Genomic DNA, 14665 nt, shown 5'->3' on the forward strand with positions numbered 1-14665 from the left:
TTCTTTGGGTATTGACCGTATTGTCCATGTGCTATGATGATTTGATTATATGTCTCTTTTTCACCATGTTAGAAAGAGAATCAAGAAGTTTACTATTTACAATACCATGCCGCAAGATAAATCATTTCAAGGTTCAGACAGGATCCGTGGGACCAATTGTCACGAGAAGTAGAATTGATAATAACAGGTCCACAGGCTGATTATAATAAGTCCAAAGGCTGATTTGTTCAGCAAGATTCAAAGATATCCATTGGATCATAACCGAATATTTAAACACAGTAACTTACAGAAAAATGAGCTAGTGAATTGCAAAATTAATTAATATTACATCAAACAATCAGGTGGGAAGGACTCGACCACCGCTTTTTTTTTTGGGCACTGGTTCTTCCGATCTAGTATAAATACATCTTGTGCTTCACAATGAAAACGTACGTACTTGTGTTGATGAAAGGAAAGTAGATGATGATAGTAGAAGTATTCCATAAGTAATTGGTTTTGGTTGTCCTCACCGGAGGTTTCGATAAATTTACAATTAGGCAGCTGGGACCTTAACCGGGTAACTGTCGATCGAATCGGCCCAAGGGTTAGCTTCACACCCTGCTGGAATCGGCTTCAGTGCTCTCCATACCGCACTGTTACACTTGAAACCCGACCCAAAAGCAATCTGCCACACACGATCCCCTTCCGCAACCCGTCCCTTGGCCTCTGCATACGACAACTCATACCACAAAGAACTGCTAGACGTGTTCCCGAATCGGTGTAGCGTCATCCTTGATGGCTCCATGTGCCTCTCTGTCAGATTCAAATTCTTCTGGACCTCATCAAGCACCGCTCGGCCACCCGCATGGATGCAGAAATGCTCGAACGCCAACTTGAAATCGGGAATATAAGGCTTCACCTTCATTTTAAACACTTTCCTTTTCACCAGCGTCAAAAAGAACATCAACTGTTCCGAAAACGGCAACACCAGAGGTCCCAAGGTTGTAATATTTGTCTTGAGAGCATCTCCAGCCACGGCCATCAGTTCCCGAGCGAGCGAAACCCCCACGATACCCTTGTCGTCCTCTCTCTGGTACACGCAGTTGTAGCTGTTGTCGTCGGCTCCCTTATGCGTCCGCACCGTGTGGGCCAGCTCATACTTGGATCGGCGTCGGTCCCTTGACCTGTTGGAGAGCAGCATGGCGGCTCCGCCCATACGGAAAATGCAGTTACAAAGAAGCATGGAGCGGTCGTTTCCCGAGTACCAGTTGAGGGTGACGTTTTCCATGCTCAAGACGACGGCGTAGGTGTTGGGATTGGCCTTGAGGAGGTGTTGCGCCAAGTCGATGGAGATAAGGCCAGCGCTGCAGCCCATTCCCCCGAGGTTGAAGCTCATGATATCTGGTCGGAGCTTGTAGTGGTTGACAATCATGGAGGATAGGGAAGGGGTGGGATTGAACAGGCTGCAATTAACGATGAGGATGCTAATCTCCTGCGGTCTAACGCCGGTCTTGGTGAAGAGCGAGTCGAGGGCACCAAACATAACAAGCTCCGCCTCGGCCCGAGCTTCTTTCATGTTGAGCTGTGGGGGTCGAGCGGTGATCCCTTTGGGCAGATACGTCTCGTCTCCTAATCCTGACCGGGTAGAGATCCTTTTCTGGAAATGCAACGTATCTTGGTTAAAAAACCCGGATTCTTCGGACATCTTGGTGAAGGATTCATTCGGGATTTTGCGGTCTTGGTCGGGTTTGTAGCAAGCAAAGTCGACGAGGTAGATCGGGGTGGGACGCTTTGCCCAGTAAACCCCGGATAGGAACAGAAAAACCACACAGCCTGTTAGACTGGTGGCGGTGTCGAAGCTGGTAAATATTTGCTGGGAGAAGTTGTGGAGCCTTAGCCCAGTAAGCTGAATCAAAGTGGCTATGAACAAGGGAAAAACAAGGACAAGCATAACAAGGGTGGCCGTATTACAAGAATACCCATATCCAAGCTTCACGTATTTCAGCTTAACAGACTGTAAGAAATCAGGAAGCTTTCGACGGATCTTAATCACCACGGAAGAAGAGTCCTTGATTGCAAGCTCCGCCGTTAATCGTTCCTTATCCATATCCACGGTACTATTATGATCCATGGCGGAAATGAAAAAAATTGAAATTCTAAAAAATAATATGTAAAAATTTTTATATATATATATATATATTTATGTATGAAGGAGTGTAAAAACCGATGTACGCTTGGAAGTGTTTGGGAATTGGTATTATAAAAAAAAAAGGAGGGGAAAGTGTGCATATGTATATAGCAGCAGCGGGTAGGGAAGGTTGGGTGGGCAGATGATGGTAAAGGTAGGCTGTTTCATTAAATGGTGGGAACGCAGGGAGGAAGATAGCTCAACCACCTACGAAACACGTTATTTATAAACAGACTCCAATTCATCTTCACGCATAAATACTTAGTCAAATTATCATTCAACCATATTGTATATAATAATATACATCCAAAAAACCTATTTAATTTTATTCTAAAAGTGATTCTTAATTAATAAAACCAGCTCAACGTCAAAAAAGTAAAATCCTCTCTTAACTTGTGAAAACCATTTTGAAATAAATAACTAAATAAAAAACACAAATATTTTCTATTATAGCCATTACAAGTTTCCTCTAAAATAGTTTATATATGTATTATATATTAATCCAATTATATCTTAGTTAGTTTTGTAGTTATTCGAAAAACAAAGTTATTAATAAATTTCATATAACAAGTAGCTAGAGATTAATTGCTAAAAGAATACCAGATATAGTTACAATGTGTTATGCTTTCCTTCAAAATTTAATGATGTCCCATTTGTTTCCTGTCTTGTTGTGAATACCATCCTTTTTCAAGGGCTCCTCCTTGCTTTTCCTTCTCTTTTTTGGACCAACCAGCATTTCTTTATTTACAGTTTTGTTTTAAAGTTTATTTATCTTCTCTATATATAGAGATATGATTATATTGTGTATATATGCTTCTTGCTCTTGTTTTTTAGTGCAACTGAAAAATAAACACAAAATCCATAACATTGAAATTAAAAAATAATAAATGCATGCCTACTTTTATATTGAAAGCTAAGGGATCAAAACAATCGCTAAACCGTAATATATATATATATATATATATATATATATATATATATATATATATATATATATATATATATATATATATATATATATATATATATATATATATATATATATATATATATATATATATATATATATATATATATATATAACACTCTAGCATCAAATTAATGATATATCTAGATTCCTCCCTAACAAGGAACACGTATATTGAAACTTGATATTAAGAAATATAAATGAGAATTAAGTTACAATGGAGAAACTAAAAAGAATTGAAGAGATGTAAGGAGGCCGGTGAGGGTAGGTGACTGCCCATCTACAAACATTAATTATAAATACGTACATTTCGCATGCATGCATTTTGTCTGGTATGTGCAACTGTGCAAGTGGTCAAAGATACAAGGCTGGAAATGGGTATATATAAGAGGTGGTTACATTTCCTTTCGGTTTAGGTCCAGGGGTCCCGATTCTTGTCTTGGATTTTTACTTTTCCGATTCTTGTCTTGGATTTTTATTTTTCCTCAACTTTGTAGAAACCAAACAACTATTCTCCCTCCTAATTACAAATCTGAATTAATCATTTCTCTAAGGTTTAACCCAAAAAAATGAGAAAAATTAAATATTCTCCTTATTTTCTTTCTATTTATTTCCTACTCGTTTAAAATAACCCATAAGAAAAAAAAAATTAAACATTATTTTATATTTTTTTTATTAATATCATATAAAATAATGATATACCGAATAAGAGGATTTTTCGAAAAAAATGACTTTTTTGAAACAATTAATGATAATATATATAAACCCAAATTAGCAAGTAGCTAAGATAGGGGAAAAAAGACTAATTATAATATCTATAGCCCCCCCCCCCCCCCCCCCCCCCCCCCCAAGTAGGGGAAAAAGACGAGGGGAAAAAAATACAAAGGATTACATGAAATGGAATTAAAATGGAAAATCGTACCAGTCTACCCAACTATGACTCTTGTTTCCTCTATATTTCTACCGGGTATACAATTGTTCAATGACGAGGTCTGCGATTTTTGTCGGGGGAACATCCACTTTCTTGAAAGTTTTATCATTTCTCGCATTCCAAATGTTCCAAATAGTAGCAAAGAACATCATATTGAAAATCTCCTTTTCTTTGAGCTATTACCCCATGAAGCAGCATGATCAATGAACTATCGAGCATCTATGTATTGTCTTCCTTGTAAGTCGTTCCATCTCAGTAACGAATATCGATATCGAACTGCTTTGGTGTACTTACACTCGATGAGTCGATGGTCTGTGGTTTGAGTACATTGTTCACACAACTGACCAACCGTGCTTTGGATATTTATACATCTACCTCTTAGAGTGTCTGCAACTAGGATCCTCCCCAGGCATCCCTCCAAACAAAGCACTTAATTTTTAGCAGGACCAACTTTGACTAACATATGGAGGGACCAGAGTATTGGTTAAGTTTAGACTCCAACAATTTCCTCATAATATTCATCGAATAAAAGCCATCAGTGTTTAGATTGAAACGGGAATCAAACCAACTTATATGTGTAAGGTCACACCTTATGATCTGATGAGTCAAACACATAACATGCTGATCTATCAGCGTCAGCGTCTAAAAGTCGACAGCGCCAACATCACAACTTCAATAGCGTCAACACTTAGTATAGTTATCCGATTGTAATCTTTTGTATATTAGGTAGTTATTATAGATAAATATAGAATAAATATCATATCCCGTATCTTTATGATAAGATTGGTTCTTAGTATAGATTAGATATAATCTCGTCAATCATGGGATATACATGTATAAATTAGTATATATATATATATATATATATATATATATATATATATATATATATACAGTATTAGGGCAAACCCTAATGTTGGGGTCTATTACTTTTGTTTGTGGCTTTGTGTCAATTGTCTTTGTGAAAAACTCGTCTTCTTGGTGAAGACAAAATTTCTTTTCTTGGTGAAAGGAACATTTGGAGAACTCTTGTGTTATTTACTTTCTGTTGATTATTTTGCTTAGATTAGTTTTGCTTTTCTTATTCATACTTGGAGTGTATCTGATCAAATACAAACTTTTAATTGGTATCAGAGCGGGTTTGGGATACACTTATGTATTCATGTCGGTTTCAATAAATTCCAAATCCGTTGGTCTCAATAAAATTCCTCCCTTCTATGAACACAACTTCGCCATGTGGAAAACCAAGGTCATGGTGGTTCTTGAAACCATTGACTATGAGATGAAAAATATCGTTGAAAAAGGTCCCCATGTTCCCATGTACTAACCCGTAGCAAACAACGCTCCCGTTGGTCCCCTGAAGCAAAAGCCAACATCGAGTTATGATGACGATGACAAGAGACTACTCGATATTGACGTGAAATCCAGAGCCGCTATTGGAAATTCTCTTCCATACCACGTGTATCATCTCGTAAAAAAATGTGAATCAGCCCAAGAGATGATGTTCACGCTGACGGTGGCTTATGAAGACACTATGGATGTCCAGGCTACGACCATCAAAAATCTTAATCACAAATACGAGCATTTCTTTTCTCACCAAGGTGAGTCTCTTACTCAAACCTTCAATAGGTTTAATTGTTTGGGTAATGATATGTGTCGGCTGGGAATTGTTAAGCACTACTCATAATTGGTTTTGAAGTTTCTCGATTCTCTCGGGAAGAGCTGGGAACATCACGTTGATGTTCTCAAGAACTGTGAGAAGATCGATTCCATGGATCTGAATTTGTTGTTCCGTAATCTACGAAATTATGAAGAGAACTAAGCTCTTCGCAAGGATATCATGAAGGACTCGAGTAAGGAAAATTATGTTGCACTGGTGTCTCGAAAGGAAACAACGAAGGACATCATGTTGTATTAGGTGTCTAAGCTCATAACTATAATTGGTATATACTAGAATTGATAGTAGCATAGTCCTTTTGGGTTGCTTTTAAACTTAGCAATTAGACATGATGATTATGGAGAGAGAGGTTAATTTATTATTTGAATAATAAATTGAAATGATTGATTTATTAATATGTTATGAAAATAAAATATTAATTAGAAATCAGATTATTTAATTAATAATTTATTAGAAATTATTTAAAATTAATTTTGGGATTAATTAAATGTGCAGGGTCTGTTTGGTTATTTATTGGAAGTTGAGGAATGGATCCCATGGACCTCCTTGGATGAGGGGGATGAAAATCACTTGGGGAAGCCCAAGGAATTTCGTCCAAGCCCTTGCATAAGGAAGGGAATAGGTTGCTTGGTCCCCAAGCAAAGGGATTAGAGTTTTCTCCTTAAACCCTAGCTTTGTCAGTATGCTAACTCAGCTATATAAATGACCATACCCTTCATATTTTCGGCACTCCTTCCACTAAGAAGATCTGGATGAAAATCCTACACCTCTCATCTACATAATACTTAGTTGCTAGTCTTGAGTGTGAACCATCATAGGCATGACACTTGTGGTGCTTGCTGCCAAAAGTTTTGAAGAAGGAATTCAAGATTGTGCAATAACAATCTTCAAGGTAAGTTTATTTTTTCTTATGAATTAGTTTTCATTGGAAAGTTTTGTAGGATGACAGTTCATAATATGTTTCCTATATGTGAAAGACATAGATCCTTATTAGGTTGCGTGTGCCCTAATCATTTAATTGTTTAAATGTTTTTCCGCTTAGAGCATTGTAGTTGACCCTAATAACCCATTAGTGGTATCAGAGCCTAGGGCAATCTTTCATATATTTGCACATTGGTGAATCGATCAAAAGTAAAAAAAAAAAAAAAAAAAAAAAAAAAAAAAAAAAAAACTTGTTTTTGGATTTGTAGCAGCTCACGTTGTGAGCATTGATGCTCACGACGTGAGCTCGGCTCAGGTCTGATTTTTTTGAAGATTTTCTGCCGAATCTGCTTTTGTTTGATAATTACTTGCTATACTTATCCTACAAATCGAATTTTGGTGTATCTGTGATGATAAAATAAAATCCTAGAAGTTAGAAGATAATTATTTGACTTGATTAATTGTTTTGTTGATTAATATGATTGATCTTTTAAATGTATAAATAATAAATCTAGATATTAATTAAAATTAATAGTTAATGTCCAATATTGTTTGGTATATTTTATAAATTATTATAAACCTAGTATTTTGAAAAGTTTAAAATACATCCTTATGGATCTTATTATTAAATTAATTAAGTAATTAATTAAAAGACGATTAATAAATCCATAAAATGTTTTAAATTTAATTAAATTAAAATTTTAATTTATTAAAAGATTAAACCCTTAGGAGTTTTAAAATGTTTTAAAATACTCCTTATACTATGTATATAATTAAAAGTTCAATATATATATATATATATATACATATATATATATATATATATATATGTATGTATGTATGTATGTATGTATGTATGTATGTATGTGTATATATATATATGTATGTATGTATGTATGTATGTATGTGTGTATATATATATATATATATATATATATATATATATATAAGAAAATTCAGTCGAACCGCTAGTACGCCTCATTCACGAAGCCATACTATAAGGGGAGTTTAAGGAAGCGGACTATAAAATGATCGTCATTGGGTATCCATTTTTACCCAATGCTTTCATTCAAATACGTTTCATTTGTAAGGTAAATATATTTATGTCTATTATTATGTTGATCTTTATGATAATGAGGTTAACATGATAGGTGCGGTTATTTAGAGTTAGGATACAATTTTCTGGTATTTCATGCGTATTTCGTGATCTGGTATTATCCATCTCCACCATATAGGATTCTTTAGGTTTTTTAGATTTATGTTTTAGCAAGGATCTTAAACCTATGGGTTATAAACTTCCTTAAGTATTTGAATCAATTAGTACTATTTGCATGTAAATTGTTAATAAAAGAACGTATCAGTCTTTGCCGACGGATCCTAGGGTGTGTCCATTGCTCCAATAAAAAATACTCTATCCCAAGAATTTCCTCCTTGATCCTTTAATTTCGGATAGTCTCTCTTGAAGTGCCCAACCTCTCTACATTCAAAACAGTTGTAACTCCCACCAGTGTCAATCTGTGGGTTCACTGTATTTGTTGGTCTCCTTCAAAACTTAGCGGTGTGGCCCTTCTTATTGTAGTTTTTACAAAACATTTCTATGCATGCACCAAGGTGGTGGTGGTTGCATTAATTGCATAATGGAAGGTTCCATGCGTGTTGTCTCAGTAGGGCGGGTGATGTTGCCTTTGTTGCATATACTGCCATTGTCTCCTACTTTTGCTTAGAAGAGTTCCTCTAGTTTCTCTTGTACTCGCCACCAGACTTGCACTTATTGTTGCCTGGCTTGGGAGGGTCATCCTTTGCTACCATGGTTCCTTTACGGATCTCATTGTTAGTTAAACAGAGGGCTATGCGCTTAGCACTATCATATTTTGTTGGACGTGTAGAGATAACCATTCCCTGAATTTGTGACATCAACCCCCAGATATATCGTTCAACTTTCTTGTATTTTGGGGTTACAAATTCCGAACATCGAGTGCAATGTCATTAAACCTAGTAGTGTAAGCAGCGATTTATGAACCCTTCGCTATTAGGTTCCAAAGTTCCTGTTCTAGGATTTGCATTTCCTCCCTACGACAATATTCTTCTATCAGCATCACTTTTTGTTCCTCCTAATCCATGGTGTTTGTAGCACTAATACCTATCGTTTTGCATGGTCATTCCACCATGTCAATACTACATCAGAGAATATACAAAGAGACAAATCGGATGTTGCAATCTTTTGGATAAAAGCTTATTTGAAAAAGGATTCCACCATTTCAATCCATCTCATCAGACCCACAAATCCTTAGTTTCCTTATAATTTCTTCGTTCTGCAATTCATGAAGTCTTTGTACATGCGAGTTATTTAAGGCCCTACATAATCTACATGAGAGTTGCTCCCAATATCATTTCCATTTCCACTTCCATTTCCAACACACCTTATTCAGATGCGGCGTTCCATATCGTCTCATAGTTAGACAGAGCCTCGGTGATTCACCGTGAAATTATCTATTCAAGTGCTGTTAAATCTAAAGGTGGTGTTACCACTAGAGGTGGTTGTGGTGTTGGTTGTGCTGGAGGTGTTAGTGGTATTGGTCTGGGACTGAGTCTCATACGTCTTTTTCTTGGAGGCATTTTCTTAATGTAATTAGTAAGGAGCGTGTAAGTTGTATAAAGCGTTTTTTTAGTCATTTGAATATGAGTGTTAATGACTAATCGGTTACAAATATCAGTGTAATATCTCCCCAAAAAATCCTTAGGATTTTTAAGTTGGAATGGTAATATGTATAAACTCTACGATAGTCAATAAAATAGTATAAGCATATGCATCATATTTTCATATAAACCAATTCAGTTACATTAGTTTTTACATAAAAAAAAGGTGTGTGCATGATTAGGGATGGTAAAAATCACTATACATGGATTCACAAAAGGTTGACCACAAAATTTGCAAGATGAACTCAACGCTTGCTAACGGCTTCTCCCAACTAACACTAATATTAACTTATATATATATATATATATATATATATATATATATATATATATATATGTATGTATGTATGTATGTATGTATGTATGTATGTATGTATGTATGTATGTGTATATATATACTATATACTACCATATCTATCTGAATACCATATCCCACGATACTAGCCCAATACGTGAACTAGCTCAGTCATTTGCATTTGTAGTAATTCTACCCTCTACTCAGCATTGGTTTCCCTGCTATTTTCAGCATGAGATTGAAGCTCCATTCTTGTGAACCTAGTATCATGAGCTATAATCTCTACATATGTGTCATTTATATGATGGTAGACATCCATTACGAACTCTTGATCATGATCGTGTTTCTCCTCAAACTTGTGCACTGATCCAAAAAGATACATGGCATTGTTCTCAATAATATTGAGCTACTCACTCATAGTTTGTGGTTGTTTCCTAAGTATGAAACTGTGTGAGTGTAAGAGAGGTACAGTGTTATTAGCAGTGTCCATAGTAGGTGGGGGATGTGTTCTAGATGTCTGATCAGTCTCAAACTTGCGAGTGACTCCTCCTTCAACAACCAAATCATCCATAAAGCTAGCGATCTAGGTAGGATCGTCTCAAAGCCTTTTCAAATCAGCCAAGGTGTCTCGAGGAGTTTTCTTGATCTTGATGTGGATAGGAATGGATTTACGGTCAATATGCATCATCAAGGGTCCTTTTGAGACAAGGCGGTTAAGAGTGCTCAATGGTGGTAGGGGTGGTGCCTGTAGTTCATCTTCTATCATGGGCTCCTCGTCCTTCGAAGGGTCGGACTCATCACTTGGTTCCTCTTCAAGCTCAACATTATCCTTGAATGGCTCAAAATATCCATCATCTAGAGGTATCAGGTTGACTAGTGTGGGAAGTTCGGAGAAATAGGGGTTCCCTAGTAGCGGAGAGAACAGTAAAATTTGGTCTTATTTAAATGTTCTAGGTTTATCCATCCAAGAACCTGATCCATGTTAGTTTTTATTGACTTATATAAAACAGGGTTGATGTTGGTTTTATGATTAACTATAATACATATATTTATCATATATAAGTATTTTAAGGTGTTATCAAGGATTCTTGTGATTTCCTAAGTGTTTTTGTTTGTGTACTAAACTGTGATCTTGTTTAAGTTTATTAGAATCTCCAAGTATTTGGCTTTTCAAATATTGTACCCAAGCTTAATAGTGTGTTTTATCTAACCATAATAAAATGTAGTTGTGTAAAATACATTTAGTTGTGGTACAAATCATGTACTGTATTTCTATATCTTGCATTTGTTATGTGTATTATTAATTTTTGTTTGGTACTTCAATGCTAGCAGATAAGGCTCGGCTAATCAAAATAGTTAAAGGGCATGGACCATTTTGGCATATAGCCATACATAAATCCAACAGCCCATGGAAAAAAAATCCATCCTAGACATCGTTCCCGTAAGTAGCCTATCTGTAATATAATTAATAGTACTTTTTATTTGTAGGTTAAGGAATATACCTAACCTAACAATGTTAGCCCTAGGATATAGTTGTGATTTCCTAAGAAAGTACTAGTTCTCGATAGTCAATAGCTCTAATACCAATCTGTCACACCCCTGGCCGATTGCGGAAATGTTGGGTTTTGGGGCTTATTCATGGATCACGACTCATTTGCATACATACAACAGTACAAAAATGTAACATAATATGGATTCTATTACTGAATAAAAGAGATTACATCATATCTGTTTATTTATTACATAGTAATTCAAGTACGATTCATGCCTAAACATATAGGCATTTAAACAAACAAAATGCATAACTATAATAGATAACAAAATTTCCAAGAGTGCTTATGAGTGTTTGTGACTCCATCTTTTAAAGTTCCTAATAATATAATGCGTTTTGAAAAGTACGTCAACATAAAGTTGGTGAGTTCATCGGTTTTAACTCTGGTACTTTTTATAATAAAAAATATATTTATACAATATGTATGTATGTGTATATATATATATATATATATATATATATATATATATATATATATATATATGCTTTTCCACCTTATATAAAATTGTACTTTTTATAAACAAAAAGTATACATTTACAGTATATAAGTGCTTTTTAACTTATATAAAATAGTACTTTTATAACCAAAAAGTATACATTTATAGTATATAAGTGTTTTCTAACTTATATAAAATAGTACTTATATAACCAAAAAGTATATGTTACAGTATATAAGCATTTTCTTACATATATAAAATAGCCCTTTTATAACCAGAAAGTATACGTTATAGTATAGAAGTGTTTTCTAACTTAAATAAAATAGTATTTTTTTATATAACTAAAAATTATATGTTTACCGTGTATAAGTACTTACCGGACTTATAGAACAAGATACTAGTAAACCCTACCAACATGTATTCATTATGTATAAGTGTTTACCTGGCTTATGTAAAATAGTATGTGTAAACCCTACAAGTGTGCAATAGATCAATATAAGTCATATTTCAAATTATTTGAGTACTTTTAGAGTGTCCTCGGTGTTACCATGAGACTATAACCGGACTATATGACTGTTTCAAGCCTCTGTTTGGCACCATCATGGTGCACCATTTGTTTACCGTGTATAAGTACTTACCTAACTTATAGAGCAATATACTTGTAAACCTTACAAGTATGTATCCATTAAATGTCAGTGTTTACCTAAGTTACGTGAAATTGTGTATGTAAACCCTACGAGTGTGTAATAGCTCAATATAAGTCTTATTTCAACTTATTTGAGTGTTTTTAGAGTGTACTTAATGTTACCATGTGACTAACCAAGATATATGGTTGTTTCATGCCTCTGTTTGGTGCCATCGTGGTGCACCATGCGTTGTTGTGGTGTGTTGAAAATTCTCGCGACGCTTCATCGATGTCGTAAACACAATGGACAATTATCACCCATTATGAATGGTCATTAAAAGGTTGTATCTAGCAACCATAATGGGAGTGTCAACCCGTATAGATATATACACAACTTCCTCACTCACTCTGGATTAAAAATTATGGGGCAGTGGTCTTTACTAAGTTTTGATTCTTAGTTGATGAATGAAAATCTCATGTAGACTCCCAAGATGAACATATTTAAAAGTGAGTGAATATGTACCTTAAAGTTTTTGTAATAAAGTGACTAGACAAAAGGTTTGACTGTGTAATAATTGTATGAAGTTCTTAAGAAAAACCAGGTAGTATAATTGTTATGGGCAGGATCCTTAACTCATATTCTGGATCCTCAAACACTTCTAAAGCCTCAAGATTCTTAAACATATCCAGGGATCTTAACTATTATCACTAATATTTATAACACATGTAGCAGCTATATTCTCTTTATTTTTCTCACATGTGAAAACAAGTCAACCCAAGACCAATTCTCAACAAAGATTCATCTCAGGCACAAGACCTGGGATACCAAGTTAAATAACGTTCATATACAGATTCAGGAGGATCCCAAAATTACCGGACTTCTTGTTATTATCATCAGACTATAAACAACACTTGTAACTAGCGCACTAGGTACACTCTTAGCTTATCCACAATACTTGTACTTAGATTTACATATTAATCTATGTATTTAACATTTTATATCATTAACAATTATCAAAGCAGGTGATCATTATCACCTTCCAAGGTTTTATGTTGGAGATCCTATCAAGGATCAAGGGCTTTCCTTGTAACTCACTTGTGTCACTTTGATTTTCATTTCTTACTTGATTTACCACGAACATCAACCAACCATATCTTCCTCTTCCATTCTTCCCATTTCCTATTAAAACCTTCCTCCACTACAAGGGGAGCTCCCAAGAAATCATCTGAGGCACCAATGAAAAACACCTTTACGGTCACTACCCAAGGACTTCAAGATCCTCCTGCGCTGATTTCCAATAATGAAATCTTCACTATGATGAAGAGACTGGAATGAAAAGTCACTCAACAGCAGGAGAGTAACAGGAGAATACTCAAGGAAGTGGGGAGAATAAGGGTATAAATCCACAAGCCTAAAGAAGTAGCACCCTTGATCTTGCAGCCTAAAATCACGAATTTTGATAACATGGGATCCTCAACCAATCGCCACGAAATAGGATGCTCAATATCGGCCTCTGTTCCCGCTTGGGGCATAACTCCAAGAGAGCAGGCCCATGCGATCCAGGATCCTAGTGAAACCTTCATTACTCCCAATAAAAAGGATCCTGGCAACTTCGTTGATAATAATATCCTTACTACTAACTCTATGGATCTTGATATGAGTTTAAGATCGATCATGGTTAGGGAACTTCAATAATTAAGAAAAATGATCTCAAGCGTGCTTGGAGTAGTTCAACCCATACCAGATGTATCCCCCACAAGACACGACATCTTGATATTTGCTCCTACAATTACTGATATCGAGGTCCCAAGGTGCTTCAAAAAGCCCATCATGATGTCTTATGATGGGACCACATATCCTGAGGAGCATGTCGCATAATATAGGGAAAGAATGGAGATCATCCCCATTCCCATACACATCAATGAGGCTTTCCCGTGCAAGGGTTTTGGTTTGACCCTTACATGATTAACCTTAAAATGGCTTCTTAACATTCCTCTTTACTTCATTACTTTATTTTATCATCTAGTTAACTTGTTTAACAATCATTTTTCCTGCAGCAAAACATTCGAGAATATCACTAGTGATCTTTATCGGGTGGTTCAGGATCCTAAGGAATCCCTTAGGGCTTTTGTGAATAGGTTTAGCAGGTAAGCTCTAAGTATCCCCAATAGTGATATGGTGACTACAGTTGAAGCCTTTAAAATAGGCTTAAAAATGACTCTCATTTCTACGAAGACCTTGTAATGACCCCATGCATGAGAGTGGATGATGTCCGAAGCAGAGCATTAAGATTCATAAGGCTCGAAGAAGACAAGGAGATCAAAAAGAGGAGCAACCCACAAGACTCATACGATCACCCTAATAGGAAGGCCAACTCATCAGCACAAAAATCTT

General features: G+C 35.6%; 1 protein-coding gene across 1 annotated transcript; it reads right to left on the reverse strand.

Moving 5' to 3' along the window:
• Positions 1–222: 222 nt before the first annotated feature.
• On the reverse strand, positions 223–2447 carry LOC111888999 (3-ketoacyl-CoA synthase 1). Its single transcript, XM_023885127.3, has one exon. The coding sequence runs from the start codon at positions 2108–2110 to the stop codon at positions 533–535; it is 1578 nt and encodes a 525-aa protein (XP_023740895.1). The 5' UTR covers positions 2111–2447; the 3' UTR covers positions 223–532.
• Positions 2448–14665: the final 12218 nt, after the last annotated feature.

This window comes from Lactuca sativa, chromosome 7 (assembly GCF_002870075.4).
Source record: "Lactuca sativa cultivar Salinas chromosome 7, Lsat_Salinas_v11, whole genome shotgun sequence".
NCBI classification, from domain to species: domain Eukaryota; kingdom Viridiplantae; phylum Streptophyta; class Magnoliopsida; order Asterales; family Asteraceae; genus Lactuca; species Lactuca sativa.

What these genes read in the sequence shown, in the direction of transcription:
- LOC111888999 (XM_023885127.3), bottom strand. Translation starts at nt 2,110, where the DNA reads ATGGATCATAATAGTACCGTGGATATGGATAAGGAACGATTAACGGCG.